The 24,275-nt window shown below is 44.4% G+C and overlaps 1 protein-coding gene across 3 annotated transcripts in view; it reads left to right on the forward strand.

Moving 5' to 3' along the window:
• AMOT (angiomotin) overlaps positions 1-21,192 on the forward strand; it is a 58,903-nt gene extending 37,711 nt beyond the window's left edge. For all 3 annotated transcript variants that reach the window (XM_087728370.1, XM_087728369.1, XM_087728371.1), the window contains 6 exons: positions 8,566-8,715; positions 12,073-12,266; positions 13,397-13,519; positions 16,341-16,573; positions 17,652-17,879; positions 20,161-21,192. In XM_087728370.1, the coding sequence (XP_087584496.1) occupies positions 8,566-8,715; positions 12,073-12,266; positions 13,397-13,519; positions 16,341-16,573; positions 17,652-17,879; positions 20,161-20,261 (1,029 nt within the window). In that variant the 3' untranslated portion in view covers positions 20,262-21,192. The remainder of the gene's footprint in view (positions 1-8,565; positions 8,716-12,072; positions 12,267-13,396; positions 13,520-16,340; positions 16,574-17,651; positions 17,880-20,160) is intronic.
• Positions 21,193-24,275: the final 3,083 nt, after the last annotated feature.

Raw genomic sequence — 24,275 nt, forward strand, 5'->3', positions numbered from 1 at the left:
CTGGTGGTCCCAGGACTGACTTTGAGGCAGATTGGAGAGGCATAAACTGCAAGCATGTGGTTCTAGTAAGATCCTGTATGAGTTGAGTTTCCCGCAAACATGTATGTATCCTGCAGTCCTAGATATTTATATTTTACTGCCATGAGGGCTACAAACTTCATTTGCCAGACCTCTAGAAATTTGAGAGGTCTGTGGATAGCAGTGAAGCTCTCAGTGGTTGGTTAAGGCAGTAACAGGTTATACTTTTGCTAGTACACAATACTTACCCCTACTACAAAGAACTCGTTATACTAACTCAGAATTTCCAAATGCTATTTCTGTACTGTGTCTCTGCCTTTCATTCAGCTTTCATTCCCTTCTAGTGTTAACCTTTGGATTGTCCTACACTTCTCATTCTTAGTTGATGTCTTCTTATACCCTTGTTTTGCAAGATTACCGTATTTACGTGGGTGATTTAAGACAAGGAACACAAAAGCCTTCCATTAACTAAAGCTCCCACTTCTTTAAACAGTGAAAAATGCTGTTTGTTCCTTTCTGCCTGCCTCATTTATAAGATTAGATTAGATTAGATTTATTAAATTTATATGCTGCCCTTTTCCCCCGAAGGGGACTCAGGGCGGCTCACAGCTCGAACCGGGGAGGGGGATACAGACAAGAAATTTAAAAACAACAGCATAACAATATATAATTTAAAACTCACAACAGTCATACCATTCGAGACGGGGGCAACAGCTCTTTAGCCCCATTTTAAGATACTTAAAATGTTTAGTTTGCTGACTCTTCATCCACTCTAAGGCTACAAAAAGTATCTTTTCATAAAGCACCATCTTTGCAGTCCTGGCATCAACAGACAGCCAAAAAAGAATAGCCAAAAATAACATATTTTATTTTATCTTGATCACATAAACCAAATTTATATTCCTTGCTTTCACTTCTAACAATCTTAACCTTTAATTCATTCAAATATTGTTGTGGGATTTAATTTCTCCTCAATTCTTCTTTACCCCATTGCCCAGATTTCTTCAACAAAGTATCTTTTGTACATCTAATAAGAACATATTTTCCAGGTCATTCTCTTGGTTTATCATTTGTATTTTCCATTTCATTTTTAAAACTATAGTCAGTTTCTTTTGTATATCTAATACAAGGTCTTTGACTTCCAACCATTATTTAATGACTGTTTATAGTTACAATAGCACTGAAAAAGTTACTTGTGACTATTTTTCTTACTTATGAAAATTGTAGCATCCCTGTGGTCGTGTCATCAAAATTTGGACAGTTGTCAGTTGGTATGTTTTTATGACAGTTGCCGTATTCCAAAGTCATGTGATCAACTTTTGCAACCTTCTGACAAGCAAAGTCAATGGGGATACCAGAATCACTTTTAACAACCTTGTTATTAATTTAAGTGTTAAGTGTTTCACTTAACATCTATGGCGAGAAAAGTCTTAAATAGGGGGAAAACCCACTTAACTGTCTTGCTTCGCAATAGAAATGTTGGGCTCAATTGTGATCATAAGTCAAGGACTACCATCTTTCTCTGGAGCTTTCATTTATAGTTCCACTTTTGGTACTTTCTCTGTCTTGTCAGATAAAACTTGTTCCACATCTGTCATTCCTTCGTTAATGTATTTTACATTTAGTTTGTTGATAGAAGCAGACATCATTGCTGACAGTGTTGATATTATGTTACTAATTTTTGGCCCCATTATTCAAAGATCGTATTTAATAGATCATTTTTGAAGTTATGACATTTTGCGTCATTTTGCGCCAAGTCTAGATATTGACTGGCATTAAGCCCAGGGTTGTATTTTTTTTCTTCTGCTTAAAATATTTAGTCCCTTCTAGTGTCCTGTTCTAAAATCATCACTTATTTTTGTTATGACTTGCAGTAGTCAGGTTAGCCAAAATAAGTGCCTTTCCCACAGGAAACTCTTTATTTCTTATAGTTAATTCCAAAATCTTATAGTAGTCCTAATTTATTTGGACTCTTAACCCACTTATAACTTACCTAGATCAAAATCTCAGTCAGCTTTTTGCTGTTTATTTCAAATTCTTCATGTTTCTTAATATATACAATTAGCCTTTTTTTCTGTTCGGAGTAGAAGATAAATTTGACTGATGAAGACCTGTCCTTCTGAAGAACTCTTTAATAGCTTTAAAATGCTTAAAAGGGAATTCTTGAAAGTGATTAGAAAGCGAGATTGGGGAGCTTGATGCCTTTAAAGCAGAGGTCTTCAAACTTGGCAACTTTAAGACTTGTGGACTTCAACTCCCAATTCTGGGAGTTGAAGTCCACAAGTCTTAAAGTTGCCAGGTTTGTGGACCCCTGCTTTAAATAGTTCTGCCATGATTGTAAGTAAGATGGTTGAAGCTGTCATTTCTTGTCATTCAAACTGATGGAAAAATCACTGTCTCCTCATAAGAAGGAGCCATCCAGAGCCCAGGTGGGCCATCTCTTTTCCTCTCTTTATTCATGGAGTTTCTTAGGAACCCATCTAGTCGCTGGTTCCTTGATCTTTGCAACATGAATCCGTTTGTCATTCCTCTCCTTGAATTTGTTCCAAGTAAATAACTTGGGGGGGCAGGTGTTTTACCCCTCCTTCCTTCCTTCCTTCCTTCCTTCCTTCCTTCCTTCCTTCCTTCCTTCCTTCCTTCCTTCCTTCCTTCCTTCCTTCCTTTCTTTCTTTTTGGAAAAGTCCATCAATGACCATCAATATTATTTATGTTCTCAAGATTTCTTTGCCTTTTCCAGGTTTGATTTATGGCTGTGGGATAGATAAATTATCTTACCGGCCTTTCATCTCTTCTGAACCCTCCTGTTCCTTTTGCTTTGACAAGAACTTCAGCATCTTCTCAGACATATTTATAGGCTGTCACCCCGACTCCGATTCAAAAGACAAATCTCCAACCTGCGAGGGATCTGTTGCCTCCCCCTGGGTCTGATGAGATGCTGTCCTCTTTGCCCCCCCTTCTAGGGGGGTTCTGGTCCAAATGGACCTGAGAGTTGGTTTGTCAGACAGGGTTCATGTGAGGCTCTTGAGAGCCCACTCCTCCCCATGGCCGTCCAGCTAAAAAACTTCCTGTCAACTCCCTGAATTTTTTAGCTTGCATCTGCAAAGGAAAAGTAGGCAACGTTCTTAGCTTCCTTGATTTATGGCTCGCAGCCTCCTGGAATCTGGCTAAGCAGATTCTATACTACACTGAGCTTCCCTTAAAGAGGGGAGTCGTCACATTGGAGGCCAGGCCACTACAATACCAAGAGCACGACAGGTAGCTCATGAGAATGTTGTGGTTTGGCAGCACCATGTGGAGCTGGCAGCAGAGTCAGACAGTGAAGAGGTTAGGGAGGAACATGGGCCAGTCCTGGAGTCTGGGGAAGGCTCTGCGTCAGAAGCAGAGAGGGAGCCAAGGACATCTGGTAGTTATGTGCTGCCTTTGAAGCCTCCGGAGTCCGAGATCAGCGAGGCAGAACAACAGCAGGAGCCTGTTCCCAGTATGCGCATATGCAGAGCTGTCAGAAGGCAAGAACAATTAAGAAAACAGGGTCAACTTGGGAGTAAGGCTTGGAGATGATTGGCCCTCCCATAAGACATAAAAGAGGAGCTAACGGGATGTGAGCTTTTGCAGGAAGCAATTAGTTCATCTGGTTGGTTCCAGCTTTGAAAAGTTCTGTTTGACTCGCTGCTAAGTTTGGCCTTGCTCTGCATTTGGCAATTAGGTCTCTGGCAGCGTTTCAAGGGAGATAAGGTGGGTGTTTATCAACATACTCCTGAAAGACTATGAGACTGTTAATGACCATAATTCATAGCCATATAAATAAAAGAGGGTTTGGGGGATTAAGATTGTGATTTATGCTTTCTCAGGAAGCCTGGGTCAGAACAGGTCCTAGTGACCTGAATGGGATGTCTTGTCTTCCCTTATATGTGACTGTTCTTTATTGAGAATCTCTGACATAGAAGAGCCCAGATTTGGGTGGCTATTTCCATCACTCTCAGCTGTATCCATGTCGATTTTGGCAAAGTTGATACCATATTTCGGTGTAGTTGCAGGATAGGCCAGGTTTTCTGTGGGAGTAAGGCCCTGCAGGGCTTGACTCCTGCAGCCGCTATTGCCTTCCCACACTGAGCAGCCAGTCATTAAGAGCTCCCTTTGGGGGAAAAGACGGGGTTGTTCACAGCTGCTTAGAAATGAAGACATTTTGGAAGGGAGACAACTGTCCCGCTGTCATCTCTGGCATATGAGATGGCATCCAGCATGGAAGTATGGTTTGCTGTCCTTTTAATCGTGTTTTGCATGGAAACTCTGCCAGAGGCGAAGGCACCAATTTCCCTTCTTCCTGGCAACCAGACGTGGGTTCGGACCAGTTTGGCCAAATGGTAGTGGTTTGGAGGCCTGGGTCGCTGGATCCGGCAGTGACACAGATCTGCCATGACCCTGAATGGGTTCTCCTATAGCGGCACCATCTTAATTTTTGGTTCTGCACATATGCAGAACAATTTTCATTGCATACATTTATTTCTTTTTTCATTTTTTAGCGTTTTGTGCCTGTGCAGACCTATTTACATGGAAATGTGCACTTGCGCGGAGCGCGCTTCTGGCATGCGTGCGAGTGAAGCAAGTGTGCGCACACAAAAATTTGGGGCGCACCAAACTGGCCAAACGTTAAAACCATCAACCCTGTCTTGAATTTATCGTGTAATCCCAAACTGCCAGACAAATTGAAAATGAAAAAATGAACTTTCAGAGATCTGTGGTTAAACTGATCGCAGGTATTAAGCAGGTGTTAAGTTTGGTCAAAGCTTGTTTATTTATTTGTACATTCCTGAGCTGCTAATTGTTGGGAATGTTTGACTCCATTTGGTGAGGGAGATGGTGCTTAGCTAAGCTGTTTTTCGGCAGAGGCCTCTGGCTTCCTTCTATCCTGTAACTTGGGCTTTCCTTCCTCTCTTGGCTCTCCTCAGCTTCCCTAATCTTTTCCAGACCCCTTTTAAAAACCCTTTTACTGGGCTCTTGTATTGTTTAACTTTGGACGTCATCACCTCAGAGAGGAATTCGGCCATCTCGTGCTCAGGGGAGTCTCCTCTGTTATCATTTCATGGGCCTCCCTGACTGCCAACTGATTTGGAAGACACGCGGTGGGACTCGTGCAAGCAGCTGTCCCTCCTGTAGTACCTCAAGGCAGCACAACTTCTTTTGCGCCTGGAAAAAGGGGTCACGGCTGTGCTAATTTTTTTTAATTAAAAGCTTTTTATTAGCATTAAAAACATTGGACATAGTGCGACATTTCCGTCATAAACATTTCCATAGAATGATTGGATCTTACAACATTATATTTTACATCCATTACATTACATTATATTTTACATCCATTACATAGGTGTATGTAGTCAGTCAGATTACCTGTCTGTTGATCCTTTCTTTTATATAATTGCTAGCCATACAAATACATATCCGATTCCTACCTATCACACATTCTTAATACCATATTTTCCAATTCTTAACTTGTCTGTGTTTTTCTGTCCCGGCCTTTTCCCCTCATTTCTAACCATCCGTACCATTTGTCCCAGATTTCGTGGTATTCCATCTCACCCTTGTCTCTGAGCTCTAGAGTCAGTCTCTCCATTTCTGCGCACATCAGTATTTTATTTATTTCTTGTTCTGAGGGAGTCTCCTTATTTTTCCATTTTTGTGCAAAAACCAGTCTTGTTGCCATTAAAATATGCAGCATTAAATCTAGCCCACCTTTGCCATGTTTTTCTTTTGTGATCCCTAGTAGAAATAATTCTGGCCTCAACTCCATCTTTTGAGTTAGCATCTCTTCCAAATACTTTCTTCTCTGGTGCCAAAAAGCCTTAACTTTCGTGTGTTTCCACCACATATGCTAGAAGGTCTCTAGTGCCGCATTACATTTCCAACATCGTGGCGATCAGTTTTTGTTAATTTTTGCTAATCTTGTGCATGGGATGTGCCACCTATACAACATCTTGTATAAGTTTTCCTTATAAAAGGTGCTAATTTTAATGAGGGGATTCCTTCCCCAAGATAACTGCCGTTTGGGCCAGAAATCTGGTATGAGGTTCAATAGCTGTCTTCTAGAATCTCACAAGATGTCAAATTAAAAGCCTGAAGTTAAATGTGAGAGGCCAGTCTCACATTTGGCACAAATCATTTTGTAAAAAATAAAAAAATAATATGATTTCAGGCATCTTGAGTGTCTGAGGTGATTTGGCACCTACAAGGAATACAGGTAGATGACCTACGGCCACAGTTGGGAGCAGAATATCCATTGCCAAGCAAGGCAGTTGTTAAGTGAATCACCAAAGTCATTAAGCAAAGCCAGGTTCTCCATTGACCTTTTTGTCAGAAGCTGACTGGGAAGGTTGCAAACGACAACCCATTCTTCATCTGTCATAAGTACATGCCTGTTGACAAGCTTCCACGTTTTGATCATGTTACTATGAGGGTGAAGTGACAGTTGTAAGTACGAGAACCAGTCACAAGTCACTTTTTTTCAACACTGTTGTAACTATGAACAGTCACTAAACAAATGGTTGTAAGTTGAGGACTACATGTAGTTTGCTGCTTCCTTTACTAGGTTTGGCATCGGTTGGAGGTTCAAATTCTGGGTAGATTTTGAAGTGCCATATTTTCCCCCCAAAAAAGAAGGTGAAAATCTGGATGCGTCTTGTACACTGAATACAGGATTTTTGGCCTCCCAAAACCCCACCCCCTTTGCAAAAATGGACGTGCATAGCCTTTAGGGGGCCTGAAAAGTGCTCCTGGGGGCTGGGGAGGGCATAAATGAGCGAAAAATGAGCCATTTTTTGCCCGTTTCCCCCAGCTCCCAGGAGCACTCTATAAGCCTCCTAAAGGCTATGTATGCCATTTTGGGGGGGGGGGGGGACAGGCCATTTTTGGGAGGTCTGCAGAGTGCAAAAACTTTTTTTTTTAATTTGCCTCTCCAAAATCTTGGTGTGTTTTATACCCCGGTGTGCCTTATACTTGGTGCCTCTTATATGCTGAAAAATATGGTAGCTGAATTGCTCACAGTGGCTGGAAGTTACCCCAAGATGCTAAGAACATAACTCTACCCTTAACAGGCAGTTCTTGGTCAAGGCAAGTGATGCTTTGGGTCTTGTCTTATGTCCCTGTGCCTGCCACCCAGAGATGAGATCCAGTCCTCCCACTCACTCCCCTTCCCCCGCACCCAATGCATCATGTGCAGATTGCATAATTTTAGGAAGTTTTTAGAAAACTTTCCATGGACCAGTGTAGTTCAGTTGGGAAAGGGTTGTGCATCCATAATGACAGAAATTGCTGGCTTATTTTTAAACTGCTTTCTCCAGCCCTGCATTTTGGCTAGGGAGTAATTTCCTAGGGTTTTAACGAGCAAGCAGGAGATGCTCTCTCCTTGGAGGATAATATGGCACAAATTGGTTTGGCCAGCATTTCTCAACAAGCACATTGGCGCCTTACTGTATCTAAATCACCCATCACTCCCATCTAGTTTTGGAAATCTGATTCTTCCCCATCCCTTGCCATTAAAGCTCATTAAGCACATTTCCATGGTTATGGAAAAATTAACATGCATATTAAGAACTGAATAAAGCACAGCTCTTTCAAATGTGCTCATGATGTATAATGTTCCTCACCTAACTTTATTAAGGTAAATATTTCGTAGGATGTAGTACATTGTACTCAAATATGCATTTTAACGATCTTGTTTGTTGAATAGCTCTCTTTTTTTAGTTGTCTCATTGGTGTCTGTCAGTGTCAATTAAAATAAATTAGAAAGACTCTCAAAGTACCCTTGGTGGCAGAATGTAGCTGGATTCCCAGGCGGGAAGGGATGAGTCCCAAAGGAGCAACAGGCACAGTGGTGGGTTGCAGGTGGTATGCCCCGGTACGGGCATACCGGAGCCTGCCCAGAGCACCGGATACTGTTCCGGTACGGTGCTCTGGAGGGCCCACCTGCCTGCCCAAGCTCCTTACCAGTTTTTTAAGTTTTCGGGGCTTCCGTGCACGGTGCGTACAGTGGTTGCACGACACTCCGCTGAGCAGCTGGAGCATCACGGAGGCTCGCAGAGGCGCTAAGACGCATGCATGTCCTGCGCGCATCTATGTGGACGCCCCTGGGCCCATTCCAACTGTACTGGTTGGAACGGGATCCCGAACCCACCACTGAACAGAGAGCAACATTTAGATAGCCTGTGTCAGAGAAAGAGGGTGAAGACAGCTCCTCCCCCCTATGCTTCATTGTACCAGTAGTTTGCTTTAGACAGGCTCGATTCTGTTCAAAGGCATGGAACAATTTTTAAAAGCCAGCTTAGAAGAATCACGTGTCTCCCTCAGGTTTTAGAACCCGACCAATTGTTTTGTGATGTGTGATTGGCAACAAAGGTGGGTATCACTTTGAGCTCTTTTTTGCAGGTTTAACTGGAGAGGGAGATATGGAGACCATCCAGATTCGATGCTTCAGCTCTGGCCTCAGTCTTAGACAACCAGCCCAGTTTATGGGGTGACTGAACTCTTACTCTTGTTTGTCTCCCTCCTTTGCTTCAGCTGAAGAAGAAGCAGGTGTACGTGGAGAAGGTGGAGAAGATGCAGCAGGCTTTGGTTCAGTTACAGGCTGCTTGTGAGAAGCGGGAGCAGCTCGAGCACCGGCTGAGGACTCGGCTGGAAAGAGAACTCGAATCTCTCCGCATGCAGCAGGTAAAGGCACTTTCGCAACTTCTGCTCCACTCCAGCAAGATTTGGGAAGCATCTGAAAAGTATAGGCAGAAGTATTTGTTCATTAATCAAATTGATGCAGCCACCCATTTCACCCAAAGTGACTCTTGGTGGGCACACAATTGGATAAAGCCACAAATATAAAAAATGTAACAATCTAAATTAAGAAATAAATGGTATAAACAAATCTGCAACCCCCAAGTCCCATGATGGCGAACCTATGACATGCGTGTCACAGGTGGCACGTGGAGCCATTTGTCAGGGCACACAAAGCGTTGCCCTGTCAGTGGCCAGCGCTCTGGAGCCTTCAGGAGGCCTCCCTGAACACTCCAAAGGGCAAAAAACGACCCTATGAGCAAACCAGAAGTGACTTCCGGGTTGCTCGTAGGGCCGGTTTTAGCCCTCCAGAGTGTTCAGGGAAGCCTCCTGAAGGCCCCTGAATACTCCGGAGGAGTAAAACCAGCCCTATGAGCAACCTGGAATCATTTCCAGTTTGCCTGTAGGACCAGTTTTTTGCCCTTTGGAGTGTTCAGGGAGGCCTCCTGAAGGCTCCAGAGCGCTGGCCACTGACAGGGCAACGCTTTGTGTGCCCTGACAAATGGCTCCGCGTGCCACCTGTGACACGCATGTCATAGGTTCGCCATCATGGGACTCGGGGGTTGCAGATTTGTTTATACCATTTATTTCTTAATTTAGATTGTTACATTTTTTATATTTGTGGCTTTATCCAATTGTGTGCCCACCAAGAGTCACTTTGGATGAAATGGGTGGCTGCATCAATTTGATTAATGAACAAATACTTCTGCCTATACTGGAGCGCCTCCAGGGGGCAGGGGAGGCTGTTTTTGCCCTCCCCAGGCTCCTATAAAGCCTCTGGAGCCTGGGGAGGGCAAAAAAAGCACGGCAAAAATGGGGGAGCGCTGGTTGTGCATGCGTGCTGGGGTCATGCACAAAGCATTATGGGTGTGGCATACCCACGCACAACCCCCCTGCGCTCCCCCCGCTTTTGGCACGCAAGCCAAAAAAGGTTCGCCATCACTACCCTAGTCAAAGACAGGACCATAAGCGGCCACCTCTTCCAAACGGAGCCATATGAACATGTCTCTGGTTCCCTGGGAGCACCCACGGCCTAATCACACCGCCAGTTCTTGAGGTCCGTCCTTCCATAACGTCCAAAGTGAGGGGAGGAATCTGATTTCAGGGGGAAGGATGTTCCGTAATGAGGATGCAACCCCAGAGAAGGCACATCTCCCAGTGTTCTGACAGGGTTCCCAAGATCATGAAGTAGACTCCTCATCCCGATAAAACCTCTTTTATTTGGGTTAAAGGGAATTCCTCTCCAGCAAAGTCCTGGCAAATGGTTTTTCGAGAGATTTCACAACTACAGCTTTATCAGGCTTGGAGAGCTGCCAGGCCGATATCTTCCAAACGCCATGCTGTAGCAGCAATTACTTGGCAAGAAGTCAGGAACAGATCTTCACTCTAATGAACTGAACTCCTGCAAACTCCACTCCTCTTTCGCTCCTCTTTTATTTCCTATGGGAGGGGCCATTCACTGTGGCCTTACTCCCGAGTCAACCCTTGTTCCTTAGCTGTTCCGTTCTCCTGGCAACTCTATGCAGGCGCACACTGGGAACAGGCTCCAACTGTTCTTCTGCCCTATTGATATCCGACTCTGAAGGCAGCTGATAACTGTCGGACGGTCCTGCCCCCCACCTGCCTCCGACACAGAGCCCTCATCAGAGCTTTCCCCAGACTCCAGGACTGGCCCACATTCCTCCCCAATCTCCTCACTGTCCGAGTCTGCCATCAGGTCCGCTGGCGGTCCACAACACCTGGGACCCCCAAACGCCATTCCCTAGCTGATCTCTCTGCCAGATCTGAGAGAACTGGGGAGAGATGCTCCCTCATATAAACTGACCCCATGCCATGAAGGGATTTCAAGGTCAATATCAGCACTTCAAACCGGACCCAGAAGCTGCTTGGCAATCCTGCAGCTTGTGGAGCAAAGGTGTCTCATGCTCTGTTCTGGGGACACATCTAACTGCCTTCCCTGCTGCATTTTGCACCAAGCGAAACCTCTTCCAGGGCAGCCCCATGTAGAGCGTGATACATTAGTCCAGTCTGGGGACACCTAAGGGGAGGAGCTGATTGGTCAAGGGCTCTTTTTCAGACAGAGGTGAAAAACCCAACGTGGGCTGTAGTTTTTTCCCCTTCAGGCTGGAAAAACCATGTGAAAGTGCCGGCTCTTGAGATAATTTTGGCTATTACCAGAAAGCTAAATGGGGCTCGACACGGATTGAGGAGCACCAGCAATGCTCTGGGTTCTAGACTGGAGTAGGAAGTTAAGAAAAAAGTCTTGCCAGATAAGGCAGAAGAAACCCACTTTTAAATGGAGCTAAGAGTGTGTGGCTCAGGGGCTGAGACTCTGAGCTTGTTGATCAGAATGGTCAGCAGTTCGTTGGTTCAAATCTCGTGAGCTCCCGTTACTTGCCCCAGCTTTTGCCAACCTAGCAGTTCGAAAGCACGTAAAAAATGCAAATAGAAAAATAGGAACCACTTTGGTGGGAAGGTAACAGCATTCTGTGCGCCTTTGGCATTTATTCATGCTGGCCCCATGACCATGGGGACGTCTTTGGACAGTGCTGGCTCTTCGGCTTTGAAACGAAGATGACCAACGCCCTCTAGAGTCAGGAACAACTGGCATGTATGTGCGAGGGGAACCTTTACCTTTACATTTAAAGCCAGTCCAGGAGCCAGTCTGGAAGTTTTACTTTAACTGGGGGAGGGGGGGTGCCAAATTCATGTGCCACGTGCAGTAAAAATTAAAATGTTTACATTGTTAAAATAATTCTACCACTTGCAAGATAATCAAATCTTTTTGAACTTCCTGCGATCTCATCTCCAAAATGCCAGAATGAAAAGCTCCCATGATTTCAAAAGTCTCTTGCAAAATTGGGGCCCCTTTTTCCATTCTTCTATCTCACTGTGATTGTTTCATTTTGCTTTATCTGTGGTGTGACAGGTACTGTGTGGCCAGTCCCTATATAGGAATATTGTTCCTGCTTTGACATGTGACATCCTTTCATGCTTTGTCACTAGGCAGGGGGTTGGGTTTTGACTGTTATGAGACAGTTGCCACCTGGGACACACTGTGGTCATCCCCACCTTTCTGTCCAAGTGGAGAGAACAAACTGCTCACTCACTGCTCAAGGTAGACTGCTGGGAGGGACCTTGGAGGGCCCCCAGTCCAGCATCTTTCGTGCGTCCCTCTCTTCACCTTGACTATCTAAGGAGCACCACCACTTATGTTGTTGTTCTGTTGCCTTTTCCTGCCAGCGCCAGGGAACCTCTCAGACAGCCAACACCTCCTCCGAGTACAACGCTGGTGCCCTGATGGAGCTCTTGCGCGAAAAGGAGGAGCGGATTCTGGCTCTGGAGGCGGACATGACAAAGTGGGAGCAGAAGTATCTGGAAGAAAGTGTCATGCGTCAGTTCGCATTGGATGCGGCAGCCACTGTGGCTGCTCACCGGTAAGAGTGCGCACATGGACGGACGGACGAACACACACACACACACACACACACACACATATTGAGACACCATTGCAAAAGAATCATATAAAATGTGACAGGAGAAATGTGCAGCTTGCGGTATGCTCACATAACCAACAACACTTCCAATTTCACCCTGGCAGATCAAACCCAAAGAGAATTAAGAAATATTGGTAGTTGGGGAAAATCCAGTTTCCAATTAATACAATATATTTTGACCATGTAATAGCAAAAGTGTTTACCCAAGTTCTTCCTTCCCACTTCTAGTCTATAACTTATTATGCTGGCTCCAATTTATATCCCCTTTCAAACATATATCCTTATTCTTTTTTTTCCTCCAAAAAGAGGCATCCTCTATAGAGCTGTTCTTCTGATAGGCAAACTGTAATGGAACCATATAGTCCTTTACCAATCTCTCAAACACGTCATCGTAATGGAAGTGAGTGAAACTGGACAGTAATCATTAAGGCATGTGAATATCGATGTTTTGGTGCACTAGTACAATGATGGCAGTCTTAAAACATGATGAAAACATGGCCTGATGCAAAGAGATCAAAGATATCTGTGAGAACAGTGTCTAACTGATCAGCACCCTCCCTAAGTACTCGCCCAGGTATATTATCAGGACCCGCAGTGTTGAGTTTGTGTAGGACCTTCTGAACAGCATTTGTATCAAACCTGAGCCTGTTCATCAGGAAGGGGAACAGCCTTCCTTGCTGGAACATTGTTTGCAGCCTCAAAAACGTATTTAGCTTGTTTAGAAAATCCATGTCACCCTTAAATGTTAGGGAAGCTGCCATAGTCGGTAATCACCCAAATACCTTGCCACATACATCATCTTTAAAGTAAAAACACACCTATTTTCTTGCAACTCAGAATCTAACAAACTATTTTTGTTCTGCATACGGGGATTTCTTTTGCAGGGGGAATTGGATTATTTAATTTTTCCCCTGTTCTCCCATGTGAAATGGCCTTATTCAGCCAGCTGCATTTGGCAGATCATCTGATGATGGAACAAGTTGGGTTCCTTCTTGCTTGGTAAATGGGAAGCTTCTGTGTCTAAAAGCCAAGCAGGGATCCCTGACTCTCTATCCAATACTGTTCTGCAGGGACACCACTGTAATCAGCCCTTCACCCAATACCAGCTATGACACTTCCCTGGAAGCTCGCATCCAGAAGGAAGAGGAGGAGATTCTTCTGGCTAACCGGAGGTGTCTGGACATGGAGGGCAGGTAAGGGCAGCTGCTTCGTTTTTCTGCTCTGCATGGAGTGCAACTCTGAAATTCAGAAATCTTGAATTACCTAGAAATCCATGAAGCTCTGGACTGCTCAGGAAGTGTCAGGCTTCCAAAACCAAGAAAGATGCAGATGTTCCTCACCTATAGACAGAAATCTTGCCAAATTAAGGGAACTACTTGCCCCATTAAAGATGTGCCCTGTGAACTCTGGGGGGGGTGTCTTGACCCTCTTCCTCCCATCCATACTATTTTAACTGTCTTGGTCCTCTAGGATGCAGTCCCACCCTCCTGGGAATCCAGACCACATTCCACCACAGGATGTTCTCCATGGGCTACTCTTGAAAAGTGGCTAAGTTGGAGTTGATACAAAGTAGAGTAAAGTGGAGTTGACACAAAATATTTTTCGGAGTATAAGATGCACTGGAGTATAAGACACACCATGATTTTGAAAAGGTAATTTTTTTAAAAAAGTTTGTGCATTCTGCAGGCCTTTCAAACCCTCTGCCCGCCTCATTTTTTTGCGAAAAAAGAAAGGGCATGCAGATGGTTTGGGAGGCTTGTAGAGTGCTCCTGGGGGGGGGGGGGAATGAGCAAAAATGGCCCATTTTTTGCTTGATTTTGCCCTCCCTAGCCCCCAGGAGCATGTCCATTTTTGCGAAGGGGAGTGGGGTTTCAGGAGGCCAAAAATGGTATATTCAGTGTATAAGACGCACTCAGATTTTCACCTTTTTTTGCGGGGGAAAGGTGCATCTTATGCTCCAAAAAATACGGTAGCTAGCGAAAGGTAGAAAGAGCTAGGATTCCAGAAGTGAATGATCTACATCAGTGGCTAGTTGCTTATCAAGCGCAATTAAGGTGACTGCATTGACCTAGGAAGCCCTTAATGGTTTAGGGCAGCCCCACGCTTGCAATGACCCTATCTAGCTGCTAAGCCCCTTGAAGAGGCTCTTTGGAGGTGCCCTGTTTTCAGAGAGCATTCAAAATGAGACGCTTGTCCTACATTGCTCTCTATGGTACACACTCTTGGGAAATTGTGGGCGTTTAGTGTCTTCATCACGTACATGAGTGACAAAGAACTCCTCCTGCCTGGTTTTAATACTCAGGCGGTGAAAGGCAGGATACCTGTGCCAGGGAAATATGTTGGCCACCCACATTCTACTATTTTCCCCCAAAAGATAAAGCAAAGCAATGAAGTAACTTCTCTCCCAATCAGGAGAAAGAAGATCTTTGACATCTCTGCTCCTTAACTAAATTACCAGTGTGGTCCTCCATTCTGACAGGAATCCAGGGCCTTTAAGTTTGCAAATGGGAAATCGAGAGAGGAGGGGGGAGAATTGCACGAAAAAATGGATGGATTTTTTAACAGAACAAAAATTGACATGAAGCCTGAGCTCTTTCTTCTATGAATAATAAAAGGAAATATAAGTAAAGATATTCAATAGATAATGCTCCATATAATTATTGCAGCCAGAATCTCATTTGACCAAAATTGGAAACAAAAAATTCTCCCAAATGCAGAGATCATAAAAAAGGTGCTAGAATGCGTGGAAGTGGATAAACTAACGATGGAACCAAGAGACAGAGAGGAAACAGAGTACAACAAGACATGGAATAAGTGGTATAACTGGCTTGAAAAGAGATGTAAAATCAATGCATAATGAATACATAGAAAATATTACAAAAGGAGATAGTATATATTCAGAAAGTAATAGAGATGCAAATACTGTGTGTGTGTGTGTGTGTGTGTGTGTGTGTGTGTGTATGTATGTGTGTGTGTATATATATCGTAAAAACAATAAACCATGAAACAGAGGAATATGTATATGACAATATGCTATAGAATTGAAAACCCGAAATTAGAAAGAAGAAATACCGATAACAGAAAGCTCTAAAAGTGTAATTGTGATTTTAATGTTTCGAAAATGTTGAAAAAAAGTATTATAAAAAAGAAAAAGGGGTTGGATTAATTTCTTGTTTTTTATAGGTGGAATTAGTGTTTAGTTTCGGTATCCCCTCTTTTCGATGTTTTTCCTAGAGTTACTTAAATTCCTCTTTTGGAAATGTTGGGTTGAGACTAATGTGGCTTGGCAGGGTTTCTTTGGAAAGTCCCGTTGCTTGCACACCAACGCAGCATATTCAGGGCCTTCCACATCCTCTTTCCACTATTTGGATGTTGGCCTCTGAATCTGCAACTTTCCTGGTCTAGAGAAACAAGGCTGGAGGCCTAGAGCACTACAGGAAGGAAGGCTTCAGGCCTCTGGCCAACTAGCCCATGCCTTCAACAGGCCCAGTTTTCTGAATCTGTGCAAGAACTTCTATAGCAGTGTCGTCAGGTGCCAAAAGTGTGCCCGCACCCATAATGCAGTGTGCGTGCAACACCCCTCTACACCCTGCCCTCTGCGCATGCATGCACAACCTCCCCACCCCCGAACCCCATTTTGGGCCTACTAGGCCTCCCTGCAGCCTCCTGGGACCAAAAATGGGCTGCGGGGAGGGGGAATACTGTACCTCCCACACTTCACCCTGTCCCCCATGCATGCATGCACAACCCCCCTGCCCCCCATATATGCGCATGCATCTCCTGCATGCGCCCCCCCCCCCATGCATTCGCAGCAGGGACCCCAAAATTAGATGGCCAGTGGGAGGCACATGCGCAATAGGGCTGAGCTGGGGGATGGCTCACATGCCCACAGAGAGGGCTCTGAGTGCCACCTGTGGCACCCATGCCATAGGTTCACCATCACAGTTCTGTAGTCTGAAAAACAGGGGATGGGGGTGGCTGAAATGAGCAGACTGTCTTTTTCTCCCCCCTCAGAATCAAGACTCTTCATGCTCAGATCATTGAGAAGGATGCCATGATCAAGGTCCTTCAGCAGCGGTCCCGGAAGGAGGCCAGCAAGACTGACCAGCTGTCTTCCATGCGGCCAGCCAAGTCCCTCATCTCCATCTCCAACGCTGGCTCTGGCCTGCTCTCCCACTCCTCCACCCTCAGCAGCACTCCCATCCTGGAGGACAAGAGGGAGGAGAAGAGCTGGAAAGGCAGCTTAGGTGACTGCTTAATTTTCTTTGAATAGACAAGCCAAAGGGGGGAGGGGGGGAGATTATCAATAAGTAGAAATTGCAAGAGTTATACAGGGAGTGCTCCGCATTTTACTGAGGAAAAGTTAACCATAGAAGCAGAAGAGTAATTTTTAACCAGAAAGAAAGAAATGATTTTTACATGCCTTTTAAATCTCGCAGTATCTTCACTCTGTTATTATTTAAAGACCAATCTCCTAATATGTTTGATCTTGGAGCGTAAATGAAATTTAATTAAAATCACCAATCACAAAAAAATGTGCTGAACACATTATTAAGTACATGTTTAGTTTCTAACTTCCATTAACATTATTTGTTATGAAATCTTACACCCTCCCAAGATGGTCAGATCTGCCATTTGGGACATGCAGACCTCTGGCAGCCAAAGGGAAGACCTGCCTGCTTTTATTGGCCACAAAATTTTGTTCCATGTAGATTGAGTAAATCATTCCAAATTTACAGACCTAATTTTTTCCAATAAATGTCTATTTAATGTTAATCAAGTAAAAAAGCCTAAAAGGAGAAGGAAATCTATGTGTATATAATTACATGGAGAGCAGTGTAATCTGTAACTCATCTATATTGCTACTGATCTTTTTCCTACTACCCATAATATTTTTAATGATGCTACTTGCAAGATTTAAAATTTAAAAAGATTTTGAAAGGGGCTTCTGGCATCTGGAAAGTTAAAGATAAGTTGAAAGACTCTGAGGATAAAAAGGAGGTTTAAAGCCCATTTGATGGCTACCTGACTCCTTAGAGGTTGCCGATGTGGAATTCAGCTCTGCTTGCAGGTTGCAATTGACACAACCAGTAGGTGCAAACCTGCCTCCTTTCTCAGTCCTGGCTCTGTGAGTTTCCTGCTTGTGGCAGGGGCTCTTTGGCGTGAGGTGCAGCTGTTTCTGCGTTGTGTGTGAACCAGTCCTGCCCATGCTTGCTTGGTAAAGTGGGTTCCCTGGAGGGTTGAATGGGCAGAGTCAGCAACCAGGCCCCATCCCATGGCAGAGCCAAATTCCCAAGTAACCACCTGCCCTTCTTTCCCTGCCAGGTGTTCTGCTGGGAACAGAATGCCGCTCGGAGTCCATTCCTTCCACACCCTCACCGGTTCTTCCCTCCACGCCGCTGCTCTCGGTGCACTCAAAAACGGGCAGCCGGGACTGCAGTACTCAGACGGACCGGGGCAGTGAGCAGAGCAAGCCCCTTGCCACCTCCCCTGCGCCACCCACGCCAGGGAGACTCCCAATGATGAATCTGGCCTATGGGGCAGACAAATCAGGTACGGAGGAGTGTTACTCTCAGTTGGGTCTCCAGCACTGGACACGGCAGAGGTCAAGCAAACCAGCCAGTGTCGTCTCCTCTCTGTGTTTGGGTCCTGAGGCCCAAAAACAGAGAGAGGGGGGCATGGAGTTTTTTTTCTAAGCACTATTGTTATTGTTCCTCGACTGTAGACCTTGCCAAACTAATGCTAACGGCTTGCATCATTAGAGGCAGACTCTAAAAACTCATGGGGGGGAGGAGCCACCTCCAACCTCTTCCGACCAAACTCTCTGCCCTTCCCTGTCTCTTGGTCCTCTGGAATGCAGCCCGTCCCTCCGGGGAATCTGAGCTTCACATTTTCGGTCAAGAAATGCCAGTGTGAGAGGAGCACTGAGGTGATGACAGAGTTGGCCGCACATGCACTGCTGATCCCCCGTATGTATTGGGACCCCAGAGTTCTTGGCCTTCCTGGTTGTCTGGGAATTGTGCAGGTCATCTTCACCTAGGCAAGCAAAATTGGGACAACCAACTCAGTCATTAAGCAAAAGTGGTCACTAAGACAAAGCGCATCTGTGCTTACGATCGGACTTCAGCTTTCCTTTGCTTTGTGGACCTAAGAAGATCGTAAATGTGAGGATGGATTGCAAAGTTCCTCTCTCATCACTGGCATAACTTCAAACAGTAGATAATGAGAAGTCCCTGTAGTTCCATTCCAACTGGAGGATGTGACTTTTGGAAGCTGCCATGGTTTCTGGTTTTGACAAAGCCACAGAAAATTGGCAGGACTGAGCGAGCAAGAGCCACACAAGCCTCAGGCGTCAGTCAGTCAATCCTGTTGTTTTAGTGTTGAAGCCCTTCCAAGAGGTCAAGCACGAGAGTGTCAGCTCCCCCCTCCCCCTCATTGCACGACCTCCCGCATCCTCTTTGTTGGTGGCAACCACATCTTTCAAAAATTCTGGACCACCAGAAAACTACCAGAGGATTGGAAAAGAGCTGATGTGGTTCCCATCTTCAAAAAAGGAGTGGGGGGAACAGACCCATGAAACTACAAACCGATCAGCCTAATGTCATACCTGGGAAGATACTGGGGGGGGGGGGGCAGCCAGATCTGTGAACATCTAGCGAAAAAGAAAGTTATAATTAGTAGCCAGCACGGGTTTGTTAAAAGATCATGCCAAACCAATGACTTAGGTGAGGGAATAGAAGGGGAACTCATCAAATTTGCAGATGATACCAAGCTGACAGGAATAGACAATACCCCAGAAGAAAAGCTCAGGATTCAAAGATCTTGACAGACTTGAACAATGGGCCCTATCCAACAACCTGAAATTTAATGTGGAGAAAAATAAAAGGTTTTACCCCTAGGCAGGAAAAACCAAATGCACAAGTACAAATTAGGAGGAACCTGGCTCAAAAACAGTGACTGTGAGAGGGACCTTGGAGTCTTAGGGAAGAGTAGCCAGCTGTGTGTGGCAACAGCCAAAAAAGCTAATACAATCCCGGGTTGTATAAACAGAGGCATAGAATCAAAATCACATGAAGCATTGGTACCACTTTATAAATCCTTGGTAAGGCCACACTTAGAGTACTGCACCCAGTTTTGGTCACCACATTACAAAAAAAGTGTTGAGACTTTGGAAAAAGTGCAAAGAAGAACAGCCGATTAAAGACCTGGAGACAAAAACCTATGAAGAATGGTTGCAGGAATTGGGTATGGCCAGTCTAGAGAAACAAAGGACTAAGGGTGACTTGATAAGAGTATTCCAGTATTTGAGGGGCTGCCACAAAGAAAAGGGTGTCAACTTATTCTTCAAAGCACCAGAAGGCAGGACAAGAGACAATGGATGGAAACTAATCAAGGAGAGAAGCAACCTGGAATTAAGGAGAAACTTTGTAACAGTGAGGTCAATTAACCAGTGGAACAGCTTGTGTCCAGAAGTTGTAGGTGCTTCATCACTGGAGATTTTTAAGAAAAGACTGGACAGCCACCTATTTGAAATGGTATAGGGCTTCCTGCTTGAGCAGGGGGTTGGGCTAGAAGACCTCCAAGGTCCCTTCCAACTCTCTATTCTGATTGAACCTCATACTAAGGGTGTCCAAGTAAAGCCACACCCATCTTGACCACCTCTTCCCAACAATTGACATTTATGTTCAAAGGGTTGGCTAGATCAATAGACAGCCAGTGAAACCTGGTCATAAATGATGAATGTTTTGCCTGTTGATTTCAAGAGTACTTTTCTCACCATTCCTTTTACGTTTAATCATGGTGACACTTTGCATTCTTCTTCTGTTGTCTGCAGATGGCTCCATTTTCCATTCCAGCACCCTAGAAAGGAAAAACCCACCTCAGAATTTGGGGCAGGACCTCAAAGATGCAGAAATGGTGGAGTATCTTATCTGAAAAGAACATGCTGAAGACATAGCAAGAATAATTTCTTCAGATACTTTTTTAAGATAGAAATTACAGTTACTATCTCATAAAGGAACCTTTTTTTGTTATTTGTGTATATACTTTACTCTCAAAGTTATGAACAGCTTAACTTATACTTTGTTCCAAAATTATTAAATTAGATTAAGAATTGTTTTCCTTACCTTTTTTTAAAAAAAAATACTGGATCTGGTAGCAGCTGGATGAAAGTAAAACCAAGGTCTTAAATGCACTACATTTTTAAAATGACAATATTTTTTAAAAAGTTTGTATTTAAGAGAAATTTGTTAGCTCTTGGGATATCCATAATGCCTTTCCAAGCCCGAGTCCACCATTTCTGCAGAAGACGGGCAATGGTGCTGCCATGTTTTGAGTATTAAATTTCCCAAAGTTTCTGGTTTCCTCGAAATCTTTGAGCCTCCAAGAGGTGAAGGGAAACTTTCTCTCCATGTTTTCCTTCTAATATGAATGTCCCATTTTTGTAAAACATTCCAGAACTGGAGAAAAAAAATCCAGACAAAAAGACTTTCACAACGTGCCTGCACTTAGATTTTTTTTTTCCTTTAATGTTCATGTCTTGTCTGATGAGATGTCTTGCAAAGTTTTAGGGGGTGTCGTTTTCATGCATCATGCTAAGGAATAATGTCCACTGTCCAGTTTTGGAGGAGGAAGCCTGAGGACAGCTGCTTCAGTCCCAGAGGAAGGGATTCTTCGTGAAACCAGGCTAAAAGGCCTCTCTCTTTTTTCTTTTCTTTTTTTATGCTCCATTTTCCACTTTTTCATTCCAAAATGGTTTGACTGTATCTCTGAATCCTTGTATATTATGATTTAGTGCCTTACTCGAGGCAATATTTACAGCAGGGTCAGTATTTTCAGAAATAATAAAAGGTGGCTCAAAAACACTTGTAATTTTTTGAAATGCTCCTTTCTGCACAATAAAATAAAATAAAAAATAGGTAATAATTTTCTGTTCCCCAGCCCACACTTCCAGCCACACAAGTATAATTTGGGAAGTGAGTAAATGTTGTACCTTGGGGTCAGTGGTGGGTTCCGGATCCCGTTCCAACTGGTATGGTTAGAACAGCCCTGGCGTCACTCACATGCATGCGTGTAGTGCGCATATGCGTTTTAGCTGGAAACGACGCTTCCACAAGCCTCTGCAACGCTCCAGCTGCTTCTGCGGAGCGTCACGCAGGCGCTGTACTTGCCACGTGCGTGCGTGGAAGCGCCAACAGCTTCAAAAGATGGTGAGCTCAGGCGGGCGAGTGCGCCCTCCAGAGCACCCTACCAGAACAATATCTAGTGCTCCAGGCAGGATCCAGTACGCCCGTACCAGGGCATACCACCTGCAACCCACCACTGCTTGGGGTAATCCAAACACCACAGAAGTACATTTTAGTGATTACATTCAGTTTTTAGTAGAATTGCTTTTATTTACATGGTAATGACTGTCCAAATAGATCCCAGACTGGTGTATATTTAATTGGAGGACTTCACTGTAAAGAGTTTTGTCATCTCTGCACATCTGGATTATGCCAAAGATCCTTTTGACTGGGCTTTTATTTTCTGTCCTTTGAGCAGGAGCCTCTTCATGGCGGGCCCGTTGCATGAGGTGCTTTCCTTAGCATCCTCTCAGTATCAGAAAGGGGGAAGAGGCTCATGTCCTGCTAAGCAGCCCACGTTTCTGGATTTACATTAGAGTGGAATGGGTATGGGGAGGTAATTCTCCTTGGATTAGCAGACATCCTTTTTTTGCAGCACTCACAGAATATTAGTTTGGATAAGCCCAAAGCACATGATGGCCTGCAACTCTGTTAGCATTTGAAATACATCCTCTTCCTCCTGAGAAGTGCCTTAAGCATCCAACTTTCGGTGTGTTTTAAGAAAACTGAGCTTTTGCACTAGCCGCCATCTTTTCCTTACAATCATTCTTGGCTTTCTGGGAGCCTAGAGGCCATATAGCTGGGGACTTTTCAGAAAGGTTGCTTTACCTGGTAGGAGAATCCAGATGGTGAGTTATACAGGATCCTTGAAGGAGTTGGAGTGCACCCACCATTTCCTCCCTCCTGCAGAGCTGATTGGTAAGGAAAATGAGCCGAGGCAGGAAGCCATCTCCCTTGGGTTTCTGCAGCAACCAAACTTTAGACTAAGAGTTTCCCATGAACTCTGGTAATAGAAACAAGGATATACAAAGTGGTGTAATGGAAAGCTACAGTATTTTTCGGAGTATAAGACGCACCTTTTTCCCTCAAAAAAGAGGCTGAAAATCTGGGTGCGTCTTATACACTGAATACAGCAATTTTTTGCCTCCAGAAACCCCACCCCTTTGCAAAAATGGCCGTGCATAGCCTTTAGGAGGCTTATAGAGTGCTCCTGGGGACTGGGGAGGGCAAAAATTAGCAAAAAACAGGCTGTTTTTTGCTCACTTTTGCCCACCCCCCAGGAGCACTATAAGCCTCCTAAAGGCTATTCATGCCTTTTTTTTTTTTTTTAAAGAAAACAGGCCTGTTTTCACGAAAAACAGGCTGTTTTTGGGGAGGTCTGCAGAGTGCAAAAACTTTTTTTTTAATTTGCCTCTTCAAAGTCCTGGTGTGTCTTATGCTCTGAAAAATATGGTATGTAGTCCCCCACCCCCTTGCAGTTTTTATGGAACAAGAAACAGTCCTGTGAGCCTGCAGGTCCCAGAATGCGGAGTTACTTGGGATATTTCTTTGCTCATGAACATGGAGCTCATGGAGATGTGGCTGAAGTCTAAACCTGTTGAATGTATTTTATTTTTATTTTTTTGGCTTGGTGCAACTATATATTTCCTCTGTACCTGTGTAGGAGTATGTGTCAATGTCCAGAATGTAGTTCTCATGATAATTGTAGTTATACTGTATTTACAGTATGAAGGAAATACTTTTGTTTTGGAAAATGCTTGGAGTGGGCTGTTTTTTTCCTTCCTAGCAGTAACAAAAACGCTATGTGGTGTTCTGGGTAGTTTCGCCTATTTCCTGCTGTTCAGATGCATTGGGAGCAAGAGCTGTACGTGGCAAAAGTTGCCATCCAAACCATACTAGGGCAACCTCAAGTTAGGAACTCTGCCAATCTCTATGATCCAGGCTATGATTATACCCCTCACCCCCCCATGGTTGGTTGGCATGCTCCGTATGTGTTGCCTTCTCTTGTGAGTCTGCATTTAGGCAAAGCACAAAGGACATTCTAGCAGTTTACTCTTAGTGAGCGGTGCATGCAGAGGTAGGATTCAGTAGGTTCTGACCAGTTCTGGAGAACAAGTAGCGGAAATTTTGAGTAATTCGAAGAACGGGTAAATCCCACCTCTGGCTGGCCCCGTCCCCATCTATTCTCTGCCTCCCAAGTCCCAGCTGATCTGGAGGGGATGGGGATTTTGCAGTAACCTCCCCCTGCCATGCCCATCAAGCCACGTCCACAGAATCAGTAGTAAAAAAAATGGAATCCCACCACTGAGTGCATGCCTGTATGAGGGAGGCTCTTCCTTGTTAGGAGCCAAATGGCAGGTTGACAGCAAAGGAGGAGAAACTGATTAAGGTCCTTCCAATCTTAGTGTCAGCTGCACATGTCCTCTCCTATTTCGACCAAGGCTGTGGAGAGAGGGCCAATTTTCTGGTGGTGGGTAGTTGAATTCACCCTCTTGTATCCTGGAGAAGTGTTCATATCTGTTCTTGGCTACAGTTCTGAGGAGACCCTCAAGTGACCCGCTTCTCACAACTGGAAAAACACCATCCAATACTAAACTTGCATCAAATGTTCAGGAATGGCTGAATTGTTGCACATTGCATGTTATGTTAAATTTTGGTTTGAGTAATAATGATTTATTGGGGGTAAAATCACCATTAGACTGACTTGCACAGTATACTGTTCATAAACCATAGTTAACAATCCACAATGATTTAGGTACACACAAAAAACATGGCTCAAGATGATGTGCAAACTCGGTCCTTCGTAGAATTTCTACTTGTATTT

This window comes from Thamnophis sirtalis, unplaced genomic scaffold, assembly GCF_051295495.1.
Source record: "Thamnophis sirtalis isolate CommonGarterSnake01/CBP01778 unplaced genomic scaffold, rThaSir2_p1.2 scaffold_13, whole genome shotgun sequence".
In the NCBI taxonomy this organism is placed as follows: Eukaryota; Metazoa; Chordata; class Lepidosauria; order Squamata; family Natricidae; genus Thamnophis; species Thamnophis sirtalis.